Here is an 18,124-nt window from a genome sequence, read left to right as displayed (position 1 = left end):
CAAAACCAAAATGGTCCATAAACCTTTACGGGCTCATCCGTGCAGATACACAACAGTTTCTTCTGAGTCTGATCTACATCAAGAAATCTTTCCACTTCTCTCTCTCCCACACACAGACCTTGAATGGAGCAGCTGGACGGCCTTAAATAGGCCATTGGAAGGCCTGGAACAAGGTATGGGAACGGCCAGTCCCTCTCAGCTCTAGTGGCTGTTCTTAAAACCTGGACCCATTAAAAAAAAACAAACCTTGGCACTATCCGTTCTGAAACCTGTTCTTCGGGTTTCACATCACAGAGCCTAGGCACCTCGGTGACATACACTCCGTCCAGGACTTGTTCATCTGCAACCTTACAATATATTTTTTTAAATTTATTTTACTCACTTATATAGCGCCATTAATTCCACAGCAATTTTCAGACATTATGGGCACTGTCCCCATTGGGGCTCACAATCTAAATTCCCTATCAGTATGTCTTTGGAATGTGGGAGGAAACCGGAGAACCTGGAGGAAACCCACGCAAACACGGGGAGAACATGCAAACTCCTTGCAGATGTTGTCCGTGGTGGGATTCCAACCCAGGACCCTAGTGCTGTAAGGCTGCAGTGCTAACCACTGAGCCACCGTGCTGCCTCTGGAGATAGATATGCAAGTAGATGGGGGATCTCTACACTTGGATCTTCCTGTAAAGAGCATTTCTTTTTGCAGGACCTCTCTTCCTTTCCTTTGATTGAATCATGCATCATTTCTCAGTAATCAGAGGCTCAAAATACTACTATTGCTTTTTTAAATAATTCGTAGCAATTTTATAAAAAAAGTTTAGTAAAAAAAAACATAAAACCAAAAACAAATGATGACAAGGGTTAATCTTTCAGACATACAGTTGTGCTCAAAAGTTTACATAGCCCAGCAGAATTTTTCCTTTCTTGGCCTTGTTTCAGAGAATATGAATGACAACCAAAAACATCCAAATGACCCTGATCAAAAGTTCAAATACCCTGGTGATTTTGGCCTGATAACATGCACAGAATTTGACACAAATGGGTTTGAATGACTACTAAAGGTAACATCCTCACCTGTGACCTGTTTGCTTGTAATCCGTGTGTGTGCATAAAAGCTGAGTGAGTTTCTGGGATCCAGACAGACTCTTGCATCTTTCATCCAGCCACTGACGTTTCTGGATTGTGAGTCATGGGGAAAGCAATAGAATTGTCAACGGATCTATGGGAAAATGTATTTGAACTGTATAACACAGGAAAGGGATACAAAAAAATATCCAAGGAATTGATAATGCCAGTCAGCAGCATTCAAACTGTGATTAACAAATGGAAAATCAGGGGCTCTGTAAAAACCAAACCACGGTCAGGTAGACAAACAAAGATTTCGGCCACAACTGCCAAGAAAATTTTTCGGTAGGCAAAGAAAAACCCACAAATAACATCAGCTGAAATTCAGTACTCTCTGAAAACTAGCGGTGTGGCTGTTTCAAGATGCACAATAAGGAGGCACTTGAAGAAAAATGGTTCGCATGGTCGAGTCACTAGAAGAAAACCATTGCTACGCAAATGCCACAAAGTATCTCGCCTACAATACGCCAAACAGCACAGAGACCAGCCTCAAAACGTCTGGAACAAAGTAATTTGGAGTGAGGAGACCAAAATTGACCTTTTTGGCCACAGCCATAAACGTTACATTTGGAGAGAGGTCAGCAAGGCCTATGATGAAAGGAACACCATTCCTACTGTAAAGCACGAAGGTGGATCGCTGATGTTTTGGAGATATGTGAGCTACAAAGCCACAGGAAACTTGGTAAAAGTTGAAGGAAAGATGAATGCAGCACGTTATCCGCAAATACTGGAGGCAAATTTGCACTCATCTGCCCGGAATCTGCGCATGGGACGTACTTGGATGTTCCAACATGACAATGATCCAAAACACAAGGCCAAGTTGACCTGTCATTGGCTACAGCAGAACAAAGTGAAGGTTCTGGAGTGGCCATCTCAGTCTCCTGACCTCAATATCATTGAGCCACTCTGGGGAGATCCCAAGCGCGCAGTTCATGCTAGACAGCCCAGGAATTTACAGGAACTGGAGGCTTTTTGCCAAGAAGAATGGGCAGCTTTACCATCTGAAAAATTAAAGAACCTCATCCACAACTACCACAAAAGACTTCAAGCTGTCATTGATGTTAGAGGGGGCAATACACGGTATTAAGAACTGGGGTATGTGAACTTTTGATCATTTGGATGATTTTGGTTGTCATTAAGAGTAAAAAAGAGAAAACACAATAGTTTGACAATAAATGGCTTCACCCAACCAATAACCATGAGTGGAGAAAAAGTTTTTTTGTTATCATTCATATTCTCTGAAAACAAAGCCAAGAAAGGAAAAATTCTGCCGGGGTATGTAAACTTTTGAGCACAACTGTATATGATCAGACTGCACTGTATGTGTGGCTGCCCTCTCCTATTCCTGGTGTCTTGAGCTATTATTTGATCACTCCCACAGCTTCTGATATACAGTATATTCAACCAGAGGAGGTCTTGTAAATTTGTATTAATGTCAGAACTAATTTATTCTGAATAATAAGATGTTTCCTTCCCTGATTTTGCACAGATCTCCCTCCCAGACGCCATCTTTTACTCTGAACTTCCAGTCCATTTATGAAAAAGTTCTCAATGGTTATAAACAAGGAGATGCAATATTAATAGATCAGAGTGGATTCAGTGAATATCTTACAATTCCTCAGGTACTGCTTGGTACATATATTTGTGTGTACAGTTAAAATATTCTAAAGAGTTAAAGGATTGTTCAAATGTCAGCCTTTCATGGCTGAGACTGGAATAAGTCCGTCTAGTTTCAGCTACTGAATGTGGAGCTCTGGATACAGTAGAGAGCTGGTAAGACTTGGTGTTTCCGTAACTCGCATAGAAATGAAGAGACTTTACAGAAATGGGGTTGATTTTGCAACAGTTATGCTGTGGTCATATCCACTGGAAAAAAAGACACTACCTGGAAAACTCCCCTAAGGCCACCAAAGAGTTATTCTGAGTGTTTGATTTTGGCCACTTAATAATAATAATAATAATAATAATAATAATATTATTATTAACAATAATAATAACAACTGCCTTCAGCTTGATCTCGAACCATGGCGACTTGGTGGATGAACGCTCTGTAGTAAGATTGCTCTTGTGCAAGCCTAGATGGGTACTCAAAGTATTCTCCGCCGTTATCTTGATTGTATCAAGCCATAAAGTTGCTGGTCTTCCTCTTCGTCTGGTTCCTTCTATTCTTCCGACCATGATGTCCTTCTCTAGTGATTGCGCTCTTCGTATGATGTGTCCCAGAGTGGGCAAGTCGTAGCTTGGTGATCCTTGCTTCAAGTGACATGTCTGGCTTGATTTGTTCTTTTTGCCATTTATGGTATTGATAACATCCTTCTCCAGCACCACATTTCGAAGGTCACTTAAGGCCCCGTCACACTTAGTGACGCTGCAACGATACCGACAACGATACGACCTGTCAGGGATCGTTGCTGCGTCGCTATGTGGTCGCTGGTGAGCTGTCAAACAGACAGGCTCGCCAACGATCAGGGGAGCAGCGACATCGTGGAAAGAATCTTTCCACGATGTCCTGCTCCTGGTTACGAGCCTGCTGAAGCAGGAGCAGGCTGGTAACTATGGTAAACATCGGGTTACTAGGGGCACACGCGCTCCTAGTAACCCGTTGTTTATCATGGTTACCACTCTGCTACAGTTAGCGGGAGGTTACCGCTCACTTTAGCAGGCTCGTAACCATGATAAACAACGGGTTACTAGGTGCGCGTGTGCCCCTAGTAACCCGATGTTTATCATGGTTACCAGCCTGATTACTGCTCCCGCTGGTCACACACAGCGATGTGTGCTGGCCAGCGGGAGAGCAACGACCAAAAAATGGTCCAGGACACTTTGCAGCGATCAGCGACCTCACAGCAGGGGCCTGATCGTTGCAAAGTGTCACACATAGCGACATCGCTGGTGAGGTCGCTGTTGCGTCACCAAAACCATGACACAGCAGCGATCTCGCTAGCGATCTCGCTATGTGAGACGGGGGCTTTACTGTATAATGTGATTATTTGCCACTGCTGGGTAAATTTGTGGGTACCAGCAGCTTCTCTTGGTGATATCAGTTGCTAGCACACAGCGATCTGCTATTCATAGGGTCAAGCTTCAGTGTGAGAAGGGAATCTCTAGCTGAGAAAACCCCTATTATATGTAATTTTTGACTTTGCAGATCAATAGTGTAACTGGTCTATAGTTATGGTAAAAATACGCTCACCTCAGTTACTTGTGTCCAATCGTTTGCTATAACCAGTAAGGCTACTCATTTTTTTCTTGCATAGTTTTTATGAGCCGCCATTAAGTAACAGTAGTTAAAAAACTGTTTCCAGTTAGCTATAAAGTTTGTTATATCCCCATCAAAGAAAGACCATCAAATCTTTATTTTCTGAATATCTCAAAAACAACATTTTGAAATTGAGCCTTAAATTTCGACTTGGTCCAATTGGCAGCAGTACCTACAGTCGTCAGTACCTACAGTTGTCAGTTATCGGGGGTAGAACTTTGAAAGACTTTAAAGGGATATTCTCAACATTATAAACAGTTTAAATTGCAAAGTGCATGTAGAAATAATTAAAAATCCTCTCTGTTCTTATGAATAGGAGGATTTTTTATTTTATGGTTTACTACTCAGTACCCAGGTTGCCGGCCATCTCTGGTGTCATCACAAGTGGCCTGTCTTCTGAATTAAACCGTGGTGGTGCCACCCCTATGACTGAAGGAGCGAACCTTCTGGGAAAAATAAAGTTAATTTCCTTTCATTGCGGCTACAGCATGGTGTCAGAACGCTATTAACCCGCAGATTAACCCCATATCTGCAGGTTAATGGTGTTATATTACATGACCGGTTCCTGTTAAATAGCAGCGATCACGGCTAGCTCTGATTGCTGCTGTTACTGGCAGATCACGGCAATGAGCGTGCTCAGCTCCTAAGTCTGCTCCATACTCGCGCATCCTGACTGTGACATACAGTTATGTCGGTGCACGCAGGGATTGATACAGATTGTGATATGGAAATAAAAACATTTTCAAAAATACATTTAACACAAAAACCTGAATTTAAGCAATAGGCAATTGTCTGATGTCTTCCCTTTAAGCTGCTACTTTCTATAATCATTATCCTGGATCTTCAGGATTGTTACCCGACATTTATATTGTAAGATCTGCCAGTTGCTGTGTATGAATGCAATCGCTCAGTGGTCTGGCAATTTCTTGCAGAAAGATGACATTTGTATACCATTCTTTTCTCCCTAGCAATCTTCTATTGGGACGTGCATGAGCTATGCCCCAGTGGCTTATCTTCAGGATTTCAGCACTACATGTGTCACTGATATAGCAGTGTGCACTGATGCATGGACGTTTCAGTTGGATGATCTGAATGTTAAGGATGGCAACGGAGGTCAGTTCTTAAGTCAGAAAAAAATCTTGCTCCAAGTGTTTGATGTCTGAAACGTTCTAAAGTCATTTCCGATTTCTTACCTGGGTCCCCACACAAGAATGTTCCAGAAAGAAGGGAACATCCGCTCAGGTTGGAGTAATTGTTCCCAAAAAGTCTTCACAAATTCAGAAAATATCCACCAGAAACAAATATTGGCCATTTTTACAGAAATTATTTTTTATTTACTTATAGAGAAACTAACTTCTGTTTTGCCCTAGTTGTAGAATTATTCAGTATCCAACTGTATTTTTTAGAGTGTGAGGTGTTTAAAAGAACACCCCTCCCCCCCCCCAAAAAAAAACCAACCTGTTATACACATTTTAAATCATTAACTCTTCACGACCTTGGGATTTTCCGTTTTTTGCATTTTCGTTTTTTGTTTTTTTTGCTCTCCTTCTTCAAAGAGCCATAACTTTTTATTTTTTTATTTTTCCGGCAATATGGCGATATGAGGGCTTGTTTTTTTTGCATTGTACTTTTGAATGATCCCATTGATTTTACCATAAAGTGTATTGGAAAACAGGAAAAAATTCCAAGTGCGGTGAAATTGCAAAAAAAAAAAAGTGCAATTCCACAATTAGTTTTTTGGGTTTTTTATTTACCATGTTCACTATATAGCAAAACTGACTTGGCAATATTGATTATCCAGGTCATTACTAGTACGCAGATACCAAACATGTAGGTATCTGAGGTCTTCTTAGGTTCTTCATTTTTCTGTAGCTGGATGAGGGCTTATTTTTTTGCGTGCCGAGCTGACGGTTTTTATTGATACCATTTTGAGGTAGATACAATGTTTTGATTGCCCGTAATTGCATTTTATTGCAATGTTGCAGTGGTCAAAAAACATAATTCAGACGGTTTTGATTTTTTTATCTCATTGCGCCATTTACCGATCGGATTAATCTACTTTACAATTTGATAGATCGGACATTTCTGAATGCAGCGATACAAAATATGTGTATTTTTTTATTGTTTTATTTTGAATGGATCTAAAGGGGGGTGATTTGAATGTTATAGATATTTTTTTTATATTTTTTAAAACTTTTTTTTGTGTTTTTACTTTTAACTTGCTTTAATAGTCCCCTTAAAAGACTTGAAGCTGCGATCTTCCGATTTCTTGTGCTACACATAGGGCTTCAGCCCTGCTGTGTGTAGCAGAAATCATCATCTCCTATGAACGCCGGCCACGGGCCAGCGTTCATAGGAGATGTACGATGACAAGCACAGGGGTCTTCTACAGACTCCTGGCTGTCATGATAACCCATCGGTGTCCCGTGATCACATGACGGGGCGCTGATGGGCGGGTCATGTGACGCGCTTCCAGTGCGTTTAAGTTAAATGCCGCTGTCAGAGATTGACAGTGACATTTAACATGTTAACAGCCATGGATGGATCGCGATTCCACCCATGGCTGTAAGAGGCACATGAGCATGTGCCGGGAAAGATGCGGACTCAGCGCTGCCGCCCGCATCAAAGGGAGGGAGACGACCTTGGACGTACCTATATGTCCAAGGTTGTAAAGGGGTTAAACATTAATGCTCATTTTTATTTATTTCAGGTACCATTCCTCTTAATATCCAGCTTAAAAGTATTACACTGGATATTGTCTCTACAGGTATGTCCTTTGTCTGAAAATAAATATATATAAATATACAGTGCATTGTGAAAGTATTTGGCCCCCTTGAACTTTTCTGGCTTCAAACATAAAGATATAAAATTAATTTTTTTTTGGGAAGAATCAACAAGTGAGACCTAATTGTGAAGTGGAACAAAATTTATTGGATATTTTAAACTTATTTAAAAAATTAAAAACTGAAAAGTGGGGTGTGCAATATTATTCGGCCCCTTTACTTTCAGTGCAGCAAACTCACTCCAGAAGTTCAGTGAGGATCTCTGAATGATCCAATGTTGTCCTAAATGACTGGTAATGATAAATAGAATCCACCTGTGTGTAATCAAGTCTCCGTATAAATGCACCTGCTCTGTGATAGTCTCAGGGTTCTGTTTCAAGTGCAGATAGCATCATGAAGACCAAGGAACACACCAGGCAGGTCCGAGATACTGTTGTGGCAAAGTTTAAAGCCGGATTTGGATACAAAAAGATTTCCCAAGTTTTAAACATCTCAAGGAGCACTGTGCAAGCGATCATATTAAAATGGAAGGAGTATCAGACCACTGCGAATCTACCAAGACCCGGCTGTCCCTCTAAACTTTCATCTCGAACAAGGAGAAGACTGATCAGAGATGCAACCAAAAGGCCCATGATCACTCTGGATGAACTGTAGAGATCTACAGCTGAGGTGGGAGAGTCTGTCCATAGGACAACAATCAGTCGTACACTGCACAAATCTGGCCTTTATGGAAGAGTGGCAAGAAGAAAGCCATTTCTCAAAGATATCCATAAACAGTCTAGTTTGAAGTTTGCCACAAGCCACCTGGGAGACACACCAAACATGTGGAATAAGGTGCTCTGGTCAGATGAAACCAAAATCGAACTTTTTGGCCACAATGCAAAACGATATGTTTGGCGTAAAAGCAACACAGCTCATCACCCTCAAAACACCATCCCCACTGTCAAACATGGTGGTGGCAGCATCATGGTTTGGGCCTGCTTTCCTTCAGCAGGGACAGGGAAGATGGTTAAAATTGATGGAAAGATGGACGGAGCCAAATACAGGACCATTCTGGAAGAAAACCTGTTGGAGTCTGCAAAAGACCTGAGACTGGGACGGAGATTTATCTTCCAACAAGACAATGATCCCAAACATAAAGCAAAATCTACAATGGAATGGTTCAAAAATAAACGTATCCAGGTGTTAGAATGGCCAAGTCAAAGTCCAGACCTGAATCCAATCGAGAATCTGTGGAAAGAGCTGAAAACTGCTGTTCACAAACGCCCTCCATCCAACCTCAATGAGCTCGAGCTGTTTTGCAAGGAAGAATGGACAAGAATTTCAGCCTCTCGATGTGCAAAACTGATAGAGACATACCCCAAGCGACTTGCAGCTGCAAAAGGTGGCGCTTCAAAGTATTAACTCAAGGGGGCCGAATAATATTGCACGCCCCACTTTTTCATTTTTTATTTTTTTTTTAAAAAAAGCTTAAAATATCCAATAAACGTCGTTCCACTTCACGATTGAGTCCCACTTGTTGATTCTTCCCCAAAAAATTAGAATTTTATATTTTTCTGTTTGAAGCCAGAAATGTGGCAAAAGGTAGAAAAGTTCAAGGGGGCCAAATACTTTCACAATGCACTGTATATAATATTCCAGCAGTAGCGGAGTCCCCCTTATGGCATAACCGTGTTTTTCCTGAATTGCTACATTTCCAAGATGCTCAGTTTTGGTCAAACTTAGGGGTCACGAATCTGGCACAGGTATATATCCAGGGTGTTCTTGTTTGCTTTGCTCAAAGTCAACAGCTCTATCAAGTCAAGCATGCCCTAAATACCAAGTTCCCAGACAATGGAAACATTTTCATATCCTCATGCACCCTGATAGGGATTCTAAGGAGCCAGGGACCCAAGGGACTGATCTCCTTTTTATACACCCAGCTACTAAGCAGGAAATGCTCATCGCCGTTGGTTGAGGCCATATGGAGGACAGTAATACCCTTTCTATCAAAGGAGGATTGGGGCGAGGCCTTGACCTCCACACAGTATGTTTCACTGGCAATTAATTACAAGGTAATCCAAATGTATATAGTCCATCAATGCTACCTGACTCCTAGCAGGTTATATAAAATGGGTAGATCTACCCCTGCAGATTGCCTTAGGTGTGGGGAAGAGGCGTTCAGATTTTATACACCTGATGTGGTATTGCCCTCCTATTGCAGGCTTTTGGGAAGAGGTCATAACTCTCCTCCTCGATCATACAATCCCCTGTACAACTCTGCCCTAAGGTGTGTTTATTAGGACTCCTTGATGAGGAGACCTGGCCTCACTACCCTCGCACTCTTCTCAGGGAAACATTTTTAGCTTCCAAGGCTATCGCCTTGAGATGGATGGATAGATGACCCCCGCAAATTTCACACTGGGTCAATATGGTAAATACTGTAGCTTCCTATGAGAGGGTGGTTTATAAAAATAGACATTGTCCTCAAAAATTTGATAATTTGGTTTGATTTCCCTTTTGACTCACATTATTCCCCAGGTGATGAGTATTCTCTCATGATAAAGTATGTGATGTTTGGTGCCTGACATGGGTGTCATCAATGAAAAAGTAGTGGACAACTTCTTTAATGAGAAATGTTGTTTGTTTTTTGTTCTATGATGTAACCATGTTATGTTGGGTAATGTTCAATAAAACGAGTTAAAAAAATAAATGAATATAATCATTTTAATAGTTTCAGGTTATAATTCGAGGTAAAATACTTATTATGAACCACATGTAATATAATGGTATGGTATGGTTTTGCAACACTTCTATTCCCCATAGGACCCACCCTACCAGAAGTTTTACTGTGTGAGGTGAATGTGTCAGCAGACTACACATTTGTTTGGGAAGCCAATAAAATAAAAGAAATACAGGTCACCATTGAGACTGCTAACATCACTCTTACTCATCGGGGTAATATAACTTTTATTACTTTGACTGTCAGTTCATGTTTACTAATCTAACTCATTATGAAGGTTATTATCACCTATTCATGGGATATACCATAAATGTCTGATATTTGTGGGTCCCGCCTTTTGTATGTGGATACTTAAGGTTTCCACAATCTTGTTTGGCAAGCCAACTGTCTCTCCTGATCTACCCATATACATGCACAGTTGCTTACATATGCGAGTTTATTTTCAATCGTAAAAGTAGATTAAGCTTCTGCGAAATCTCTGGGCCAAAAGTATATGGCATTAAAATTTAACATGCCTGATCCTTCTTTCCTCCTGACATCATCTACTGGGGAAGAGTTGGGAGGCCCCCATGCATATTAAATGGTTGGCCGATAGCAGCACAATCATGAGGTTCAGTTGACATTGTCCTAATGTGTAAAAAGGCCTTAACATATTCGGAGATTATGTTAACCCCTCTTCCACCCCATTAAAATCCAGTATTTTATAACCACATATACGTCATTTGTGCAATTATATTTTTTCCATGTTGTGAAAGTTACTATTCGCTTGTTCTTAAGAGTTTTTGCATTTAGTCATTTGCAAATAATTATATTAGATTCTTTTCACAGCAAAACTGTCTCAAAGATTCACAGCTACATTTCTCACCAGCAACAGTACAACAGATGTCCTCTCTGGAAATCCAGGTATTAAAAAATGGAACTAATAGATCTCTTTAACACTTGGGACTGGTAACTTTTTTTTTTCTCTGGAGTGGTGGGTGCAGAACCGTTCATGGTTGTGTCACCGCTTGGATCTCCTGTGTGATCTATCATGTTGGCAGGGCCGGCGTCAGCACCCGGCAAATGCCGGGGCCCTGGACCATCAAGGGGGCCCACTCTCCATTGGGGCCCGGGCCGCTCTCCGAGCATCTGTGCAGGACCACTGGCGTTGTTTGATGGACGTCACTTTACCAGATATGGCTGCGCACAGTGCACTGTGCGGCTGTGTCTGCTAGTAATGGCACGGCAGGGTCAGCCCTGCGGCTTTAATTTTGCTTGTGTGTCGCCCCTGCCACGTCATTACTAGCAGACACAGCCGCACTGAGCATGGTCATGTCTGGTAAAGTGATGGCAATCAAACAGCGCCAGCGGTCCTGCACAGATGCTGGGGGAGCCGCCCGGGCCCCGACAGCGAGTCGGCCCCCCTGATGGTCCAGGGCCATGTCTGTGACTGTGAAAGTGCAGAGCCATCAAACACATGCCGGCGGCCCTGCACAGCCACATGTCAGAAAAGTTGGATGGGAGACAGGCCGGGGGCAGGTGAGCGAGGCTAGTTGCCAGCTTCCCCAATCCTCATATTAAAAATATTTCTAATGGGTGTGGGTGTGCGTGCTCATGTAGGATGTGAATATTTGTGTGTGTATGTCAGTGTGTATGACTGTGTTTATATATTTATTTCTGTTTTATATGTGTTTTTAAGAATGTCTTCAAATATGTACGTATGCTTGCATGTGCACATATCTGTGTATATGTTTGTGTATGTGCGTGACGGGGTATTGTATGTGTGCATATATCTGTGTATCGTGTGTCTGTGTTCATGTCTGCATACTGTATGTGTGTGTGTGTGTGTGTGCATGTCTGCGTACTGTATGTGTGTGTTCATGTCTGCGTACTGTATATGTGTGTGTGCATGTCTGCGTACTGTATGTGTGCGTGCATGTCTGCGTACTGTGTGTGTGCGTGCATGTCTGCGTACTGTGTGTGTGCGTGCATGTCTGCGTACTGTGTGTGTGCGTGCATGTCTGCGTACTGTATGTGTGCGTGCATGTCTGCGTACTGTATGTGTGCATACTGTATGTGTGCTTGCATGTCTGCGTACTGTATGTGTGCTTGCATGTCTGCGTACTGTATGCGTGTGAGTGCATGTCTGCGTACTGTATGTGTGCTTGCATGTCTGCGTACTGTATGTGTGCTTGCATGTCTGCGTACTGTATATGTGTGCATGCATGTCTGCGTACTGTATGTGTGCGTGCATGTCTGCGTACTGTATGTGTGCGTGCATGTCTGCGTACTGTATATGTGTGCTTGCATGTCTGCGTACTGTATATGTGTGCGTGCTGTGTGTATGTGTGTGAGTGCATGTCTGCATACTGTATATGTGTGCATGTCTGCATATGTGAACGATGAGGGAGCAGGCTGGGCCCTGTTTTGTACACCTATATTTCTCTGCCGTATCTGTGCATCATGAATCGTGGTATGTGTTAAATAGTGTTGAGCCACCCCCGTAGTGTTCGAGTTCGGTTCGGTTCGTCGAACACCCGTGTGTTCGCCGAACTGTTCGTCGAACTGTTCGTCGAACACCTTCGAACACCGTTAAAACCAATGGCAGGCAAACAAAAACACATAGAAACACATAGAAAACACCTTCAAAGGTGTCCAAAAGCTGACAAACTGCTCAGAAGACACAACTAACACATGGAAAAGTGACAAGTACATATAGTCATGCGAAAAGAAAAGAGGTGGAGGAGTAAAAGGAGGGGGAGACACAGATATAGGCATGTCATGCCCTTCTAAAATCCAAAAAGTGAGAAGCCGAGACGGCCAGTCCGCTCCTGCCCGTGCCACCTCCGTGTCGCCGGGTTTGTGCCAGAGCCGCGGTGAACCCTGACGGCCAGCCCCCCTCTCCCAATACTGGTGCCTGTCCGCTGGTGGGTCGAGAGAGCCCCCCTGTGGTGGAGGCAGCTCTAAGCTTTTTAATTTAAATTGTCCCTCTAATTTGAATGAATACACTTTAAATCCATTTACAAGGATCTATTGGAGGGCAAGTCTCATGCCAGCAGCCGCGTAATTCCAGCTCCAGTAGCGTCCACTAAAGCTGCTGCAGTTAAAAAGCTTTTATAAGGATCGAGCTCGGCTGTCCACCGCAAGGCATCCTAGTGCCAGTCCCAGCCCCTATGCCTTGGGGTGCCTCCTGATGCTCTTCACTAAGTATCCCGTGGTCCCAAAGCATTTCCTTTGAAAAAATTAAGTGTCCAAACTACAGGTGGTGTAGCTTGCTTAACAGCCGGGATAATCCGCTGACTAGCAGACACTGCTACTAGGCACAAAGTATTTCCTGGGCTAGATGCAGTTAAAAATTTGTAAGTAGATACTCTCGTTGGATGCTGAGAAAGCATTCCATAGAGTCTCCTGGCACGCCATATATGATTCTCTTAAAAAGCTTGGGGTAGGGGTCTAGGGGACCCTTTTATAGCCAAAATCACGGCCCTGTATCACAATACGTCACCTAGGCTGAAGATAAATGGAACTGTAGCACCGAGGGCTCGGTTGCTACAGACGTATTGCACCTCACCCAGAGGTGTGATATCTCACTCTCAGATAAGGATGGAGTGTGGATCAGGACCCGACACCTGCATGCATTACACCACATTGCCGTGGGGCAGGGCGACCAATATGCCCCTGAGATGGGCACGACAGTCCCTGTCCCTGGCTGGAGTGGGGGGAGGGAACACTGAGGAAGGGGAACCCTGCAGTGCAGGAGCAGGGAGGAAGCAGTTCCTGGGTGCATTGAGAAGGGAGTATAAAAGGTGGGCACCATCTTAGTTCAGTGCAGAGAAGTCTGAGCAGAAGTGGCAGGGAGCAGGGGCTCTGCATGAGCTCTGCTCCGGAGGCGGGCCTAGTAACAGAGGCCCAGGCCTGCAAGAGGGAGAAGGAAGGAAGAGGAGCGGAGAAGGCTCCAGGAACGAGGAATGAAGGGATCCCAGGGGTGCGGACGGGCGAGTCGCCACCGCACGCCCGAATCCACCTGCGTGGAGGGGTCAGGCCAAAGGGGGAGACCGGTCCCCGAACTAGTGGAGGCAGGAAACGACCCTCAGCTAGAAACCGGAGGCTCTGACATTTTATGTGGCGCAGCCCCTTGCTCCACCCGCTAGGAAGGCACCACATAGGGTCAGGGAAACTGGCGCCAAGTTTACCAAGAGGAGGCCCGAGGCAGCCGGACAGAAGTGTTGGTAAGAAAGGCCAGACAAAGGACACACAAAGGGGGTCCTGTGAAGCGCTCCAAAGTTATCTGGGAGTTGTCTGAGCCCCTCACCTGGTGAGCACAGTACGACGTGGGCAGCCGTTACCTGCAGACGTGTTCTGGATAATAAGAACTGTGAGTAAAGGCCCTGAACTGCATCACTGACTCCGTGTCGTTACTGCTGCTGCCCTGCACCATCACCCCCATCCTCCGCATACACTGCCCTGAGGCTATACTCCTCCCGTGGGGAGTTATGCTACGCTCTGCTGCACCCACAACACCAGCCTTAGCGGTCTGCCCTGTAGCGGCGGTTCACTCTGACCGCAATCCACGGGTGGCGTAGTCGGACATTTAAACATCAAAACCACATAAATAGTTCCGCCACTGGTTTGACCGCCCTGAGCCACGGAACCGGATTGCCGCCACGAAGACTACAACCACCAGCATCCACCAAAAAGGGTCCGGCTCCGGGTGTCCCAAGGCCCAGGGGGTGCGTCAGAACATTTTCATCACCTTTCACAATCACCAATGGGACAAGGCAGGGATGTCCTCTGTCCCCTCTCTTATACATCCTAGTGACGGAGCACCTGCTCTCATCAATTCGCCATAACCCCAATATTAGGTGGATTGAGGTGGGAGGCACCGAGTACAAGTGCTCTCTATTTGCTGATGATGTCCTAGTATATATCACTCAATCACATATATCCATCCCTGCTGTTATGGCTGAAATAGATCACTTTGTTACATGGTAAAATTTTAAAATCAATGCAGCGAAGTCTGAGGCCCTCGATGTCTCCCTCCCTAAATCCATATAGGATTCCATCCAGTCCAACTTTCCCTTTGCCTGGCCCTCACAGGGTATCAAATACTTAGGAATTCCTATTCATAGAGACCTCTCCCATCTATGTTATCTTAATTTTGGGCCCTTTATTGAACAATTCCATACAGACCACGGTTGGCAAGTTAGAACTGTAAGATTCACTACGTGAACCACTGGTGTTTTGTGGAAAAGCACATGTACACCGCGTTCCAAATTATTATGCAAAAAGTGTTTAGGAGTGATAAGGGAAGAATTTGTTTGTCAGTTAAACTCATTGATGGTGATGTGTGTCAGGGCTCTTTATATCACTGTAAGCAATTGCAGACACCTGTGCTAATTAGTTTGGCAGGTGTGTCCAATGAAAGGCAAGACTACTTAAGAAGGCTCTCTCACATTATTAAGCAGCCTACATTTTCTGCCAAAATGGGAAAGAAAAAGGATGTGTCGGCTGCTGAGAAGCAACAAATTGTGGAGTGTTTAGGTCAAGGCATGACTACAATCAACATTGTGCGATGATCAGGATGAAGTGTCTTGGCAATCAAGAAATATGTAGCTGATTCACAGTACACACGTGTGCGTGCTGATAAGGGCAAATTGAGGACTCTTTCCTACAGGCAATTACGTCAGGTTGAAAGAGCAGCGGCAAAAAAGCCTTGTCATAGCAGCAGACAAGTTTTTGAAGCTGCTTGTGCCTCCAACGTCCCCCGAACAACAAGATGCAGGGTCCTTCAGAGGTTTGCAGCTGTGCATATGCCATCCTGTCGACCTCCTCTATCCACTTCACACAAGCAGAAACGGCTCCAGTGGGCCAAACATTACATGAAGACTGATTTCAAAACTGTTTTGTTCACGGATGAGTGCCGTGCAGCGCTCGATGGTCCAGATGAATGGAGTGGAGGATGGCTGGTTGATGGACACCCCACGCAAACACGGCTACAGCGCCAACAAGGAGGAGGTGGAGTAATGTTTTGGGCTGGAATCATGGGGAGAGAGATTGTCGGCCCCTTTAGGATCCCTGAAGGCGCTAAAGATGAACTCCATAATGTATGTGGATTTTCTCAAACAGCACTTCCTGCCATGGTTCAAGAAGAAGAACCGTGTATTTCACAGCAAGATCATTTTTCTGCATGATAATGCACCATCTCATGCTGCACATAAAACATCTGCATCTCTGGCTGATATGGGCATAAAAGGGGACAAACTTATGGTGTGACCCCCATGCTCCCCTGACCTCTACCCCATTCAGAACCTTTGGAGCATCATTAAAAGGAGTGTCTATGATGGCGGGAGGCAGTTCACATCTAAGCAACAGCTCTGGGAGGGTATTCTGTCCTCATGCAAAACAATTGAAGCAGAAACCATCCAAAACCTGACAAATTCAATGGACGAGAGAGTTCAGAAGCTCCTTTCGAACAAGGGGTCCTATGTGAAAATGTAACATCACCTAGAATAAAGTTTTGAGTTGAAAACTGTTTGATTTCAGTTTCTAACAACCTGCTAATGCTTATAATTTCAAAAATGACAATTTTTTTGGTCTTTATTAAAATGAAAAGGTTGATCGAAAAGTTTGGGGGATCTAAGAGTGTGGCAACCCAGTAGTCATGATTACTTCGAATTCTGACAATATGAGGGTCATGCTGCAGGTAGTGCAGCAAGAAGGCACTTATGTGTCTTGCGCATCTCGGAGCCCCAAAATTATTTTCCGGGCTAGATGCAGCTAAAAATTATTTTTAATTTGCAACCTGATGGAGGTCAGTATAGATGGACTAATAGACCAAGTCCCACACACCGCTAGAAGCCCAAATATTTTTTCAGAGCTAGATGCAGAAAAAAATTATTTTTAATTTGCAACCTGATGGAGGTCAGTATAGATGGACTAATAGACCAAGTCCCACACACCGCTAGAAGCCCAAATATTTTTTCAGAGCTAGATGCAGAAAAAAATTATTTTTAATTTGCAACCTGATGGAGGTCAGTATAGATGGACTAATAGACCAAGTCCCACACACCGCTAGAAGCCCAAATATTTTTTCAGAGCTAGATGCAGAAAAAAATTATATTCAATTTGCAACCTGCTGGAGGTCAGTATAGAAGGACTAATAGAACAAGTCCCACACACTGCTAGAAGCCCAAATATTTTTTCAGAGCTAAATGAAGAAAAAAATTATTTTTAATTTGCAACCTGATGGAGGTCAGTATAGATGGACTAATAGACCAAGTCCCACACACTGCTAGAAGCCCAAATATTTTTTCAGAGCTAGATGCAGAAAAAAATTATTTTTAATTTGCATCCTGATGGAGGTCAGTATAGATGGACTAATAGACCAAGTCCCACACACTGCTAGAAGCCCAAATATTTTTTCAGAGCTAGATGCAGAAAAAAATTATATTCAATTTGCAACCTGCTGGACGTCAGTATAGAAGGACTAATAGAACAAGTCCCACACACTGCTAGAAGCACAAATATTTTTTCAGAGCTAGATGCAGAAAAAAATTATTTTTAATTTGCAACCTGATGGAGGTCAGTATAGATGGACTAATAGACCAAGTCCCACACACCGCTAGAAGCCCAAATATTTTTTCAGAGCTAGATGCAGAAATTTTTTTTATTCAATTTGCAACCTGATGGAGGTCAGTATAGATGGACTAATAGACCAAGTCCCACACACTGCTAGAAGCCCAAATATTTTTTCAGAGCTAGATGCAGAAAAAAATTATTTTTAATTTGCAACCTGATGGAGGTCAGTATAGATGGACTAATAGACCAAGTCCCACACACTGCTAGAAGCCCAAATATTTTTTCAGAGCTAGATGCAGAAAAAAATTATTTTTAATTTGCAACCTGATGGAGGTCAGTATAGATGGACTAATAGACCAAGTCCCACACACCGCTAGAAGCCCAAATATTTTTTCAGAGCTAGATGCAGAAAAAAATTATATTCAATTTGCAACCTGATGGAGGTCAGTATAGATGGACTAATAGAATGATGCTATGCCCAAAAGATTTTACTTCACTAGGTGCAGTAAAAAAATTGGTATTCTATACACAGGTGGTATATCTTGCAACACAGATAGGCTACTCCACTGACTAACACACTCTGCAATAGGCCAAAAAGGATTAGCTTTGCTAGATTCAGCCAAATGCTGTGAAAAAAACTTGCACAGCACTGGCACAGACCTGCCTGGCAAAAACTGA

General features: G+C 43.4%; 1 protein-coding gene across 2 annotated transcripts in view; it reads left to right on the top strand.

Annotated features, from left to right (window-relative positions):
• The window catches only part of TCTN2 (tectonic family member 2), a 42,599-nt gene that overhangs the window by 10,596 nt on the left and 13,879 nt on the right, over positions 1-18,124 (top strand). For both annotated transcript variants that reach the window (XM_073676176.1, XM_073676175.1), the window contains 5 exons: positions 2,615-2,747; positions 5,353-5,497; positions 7,095-7,151; positions 9,973-10,104; positions 10,718-10,792. In XM_073676176.1, coding sequence (XP_073532277.1) covers positions 2,615-2,747; positions 5,353-5,497; positions 7,095-7,151; positions 9,973-10,104; positions 10,718-10,792 — 542 coding nt within the window. The remainder of the gene's footprint in view (positions 1-2,614; positions 2,748-5,352; positions 5,498-7,094; positions 7,152-9,972; positions 10,105-10,717; positions 10,793-18,124) is intronic.

This window comes from Phyllobates terribilis, unplaced genomic scaffold (genome assembly GCF_046119375.1).
Source record: "Phyllobates terribilis strain yellow unplaced genomic scaffold, ASM4611937v1 Scaffold_1__5_contigs__length_1240528914, whole genome shotgun sequence".
Classification (NCBI taxonomy): Eukaryota; Metazoa; Chordata; class Amphibia; order Anura; family Dendrobatidae; genus Phyllobates; species Phyllobates terribilis.
This window is presented reverse-complemented; position numbering and strand designations above follow the sequence as displayed.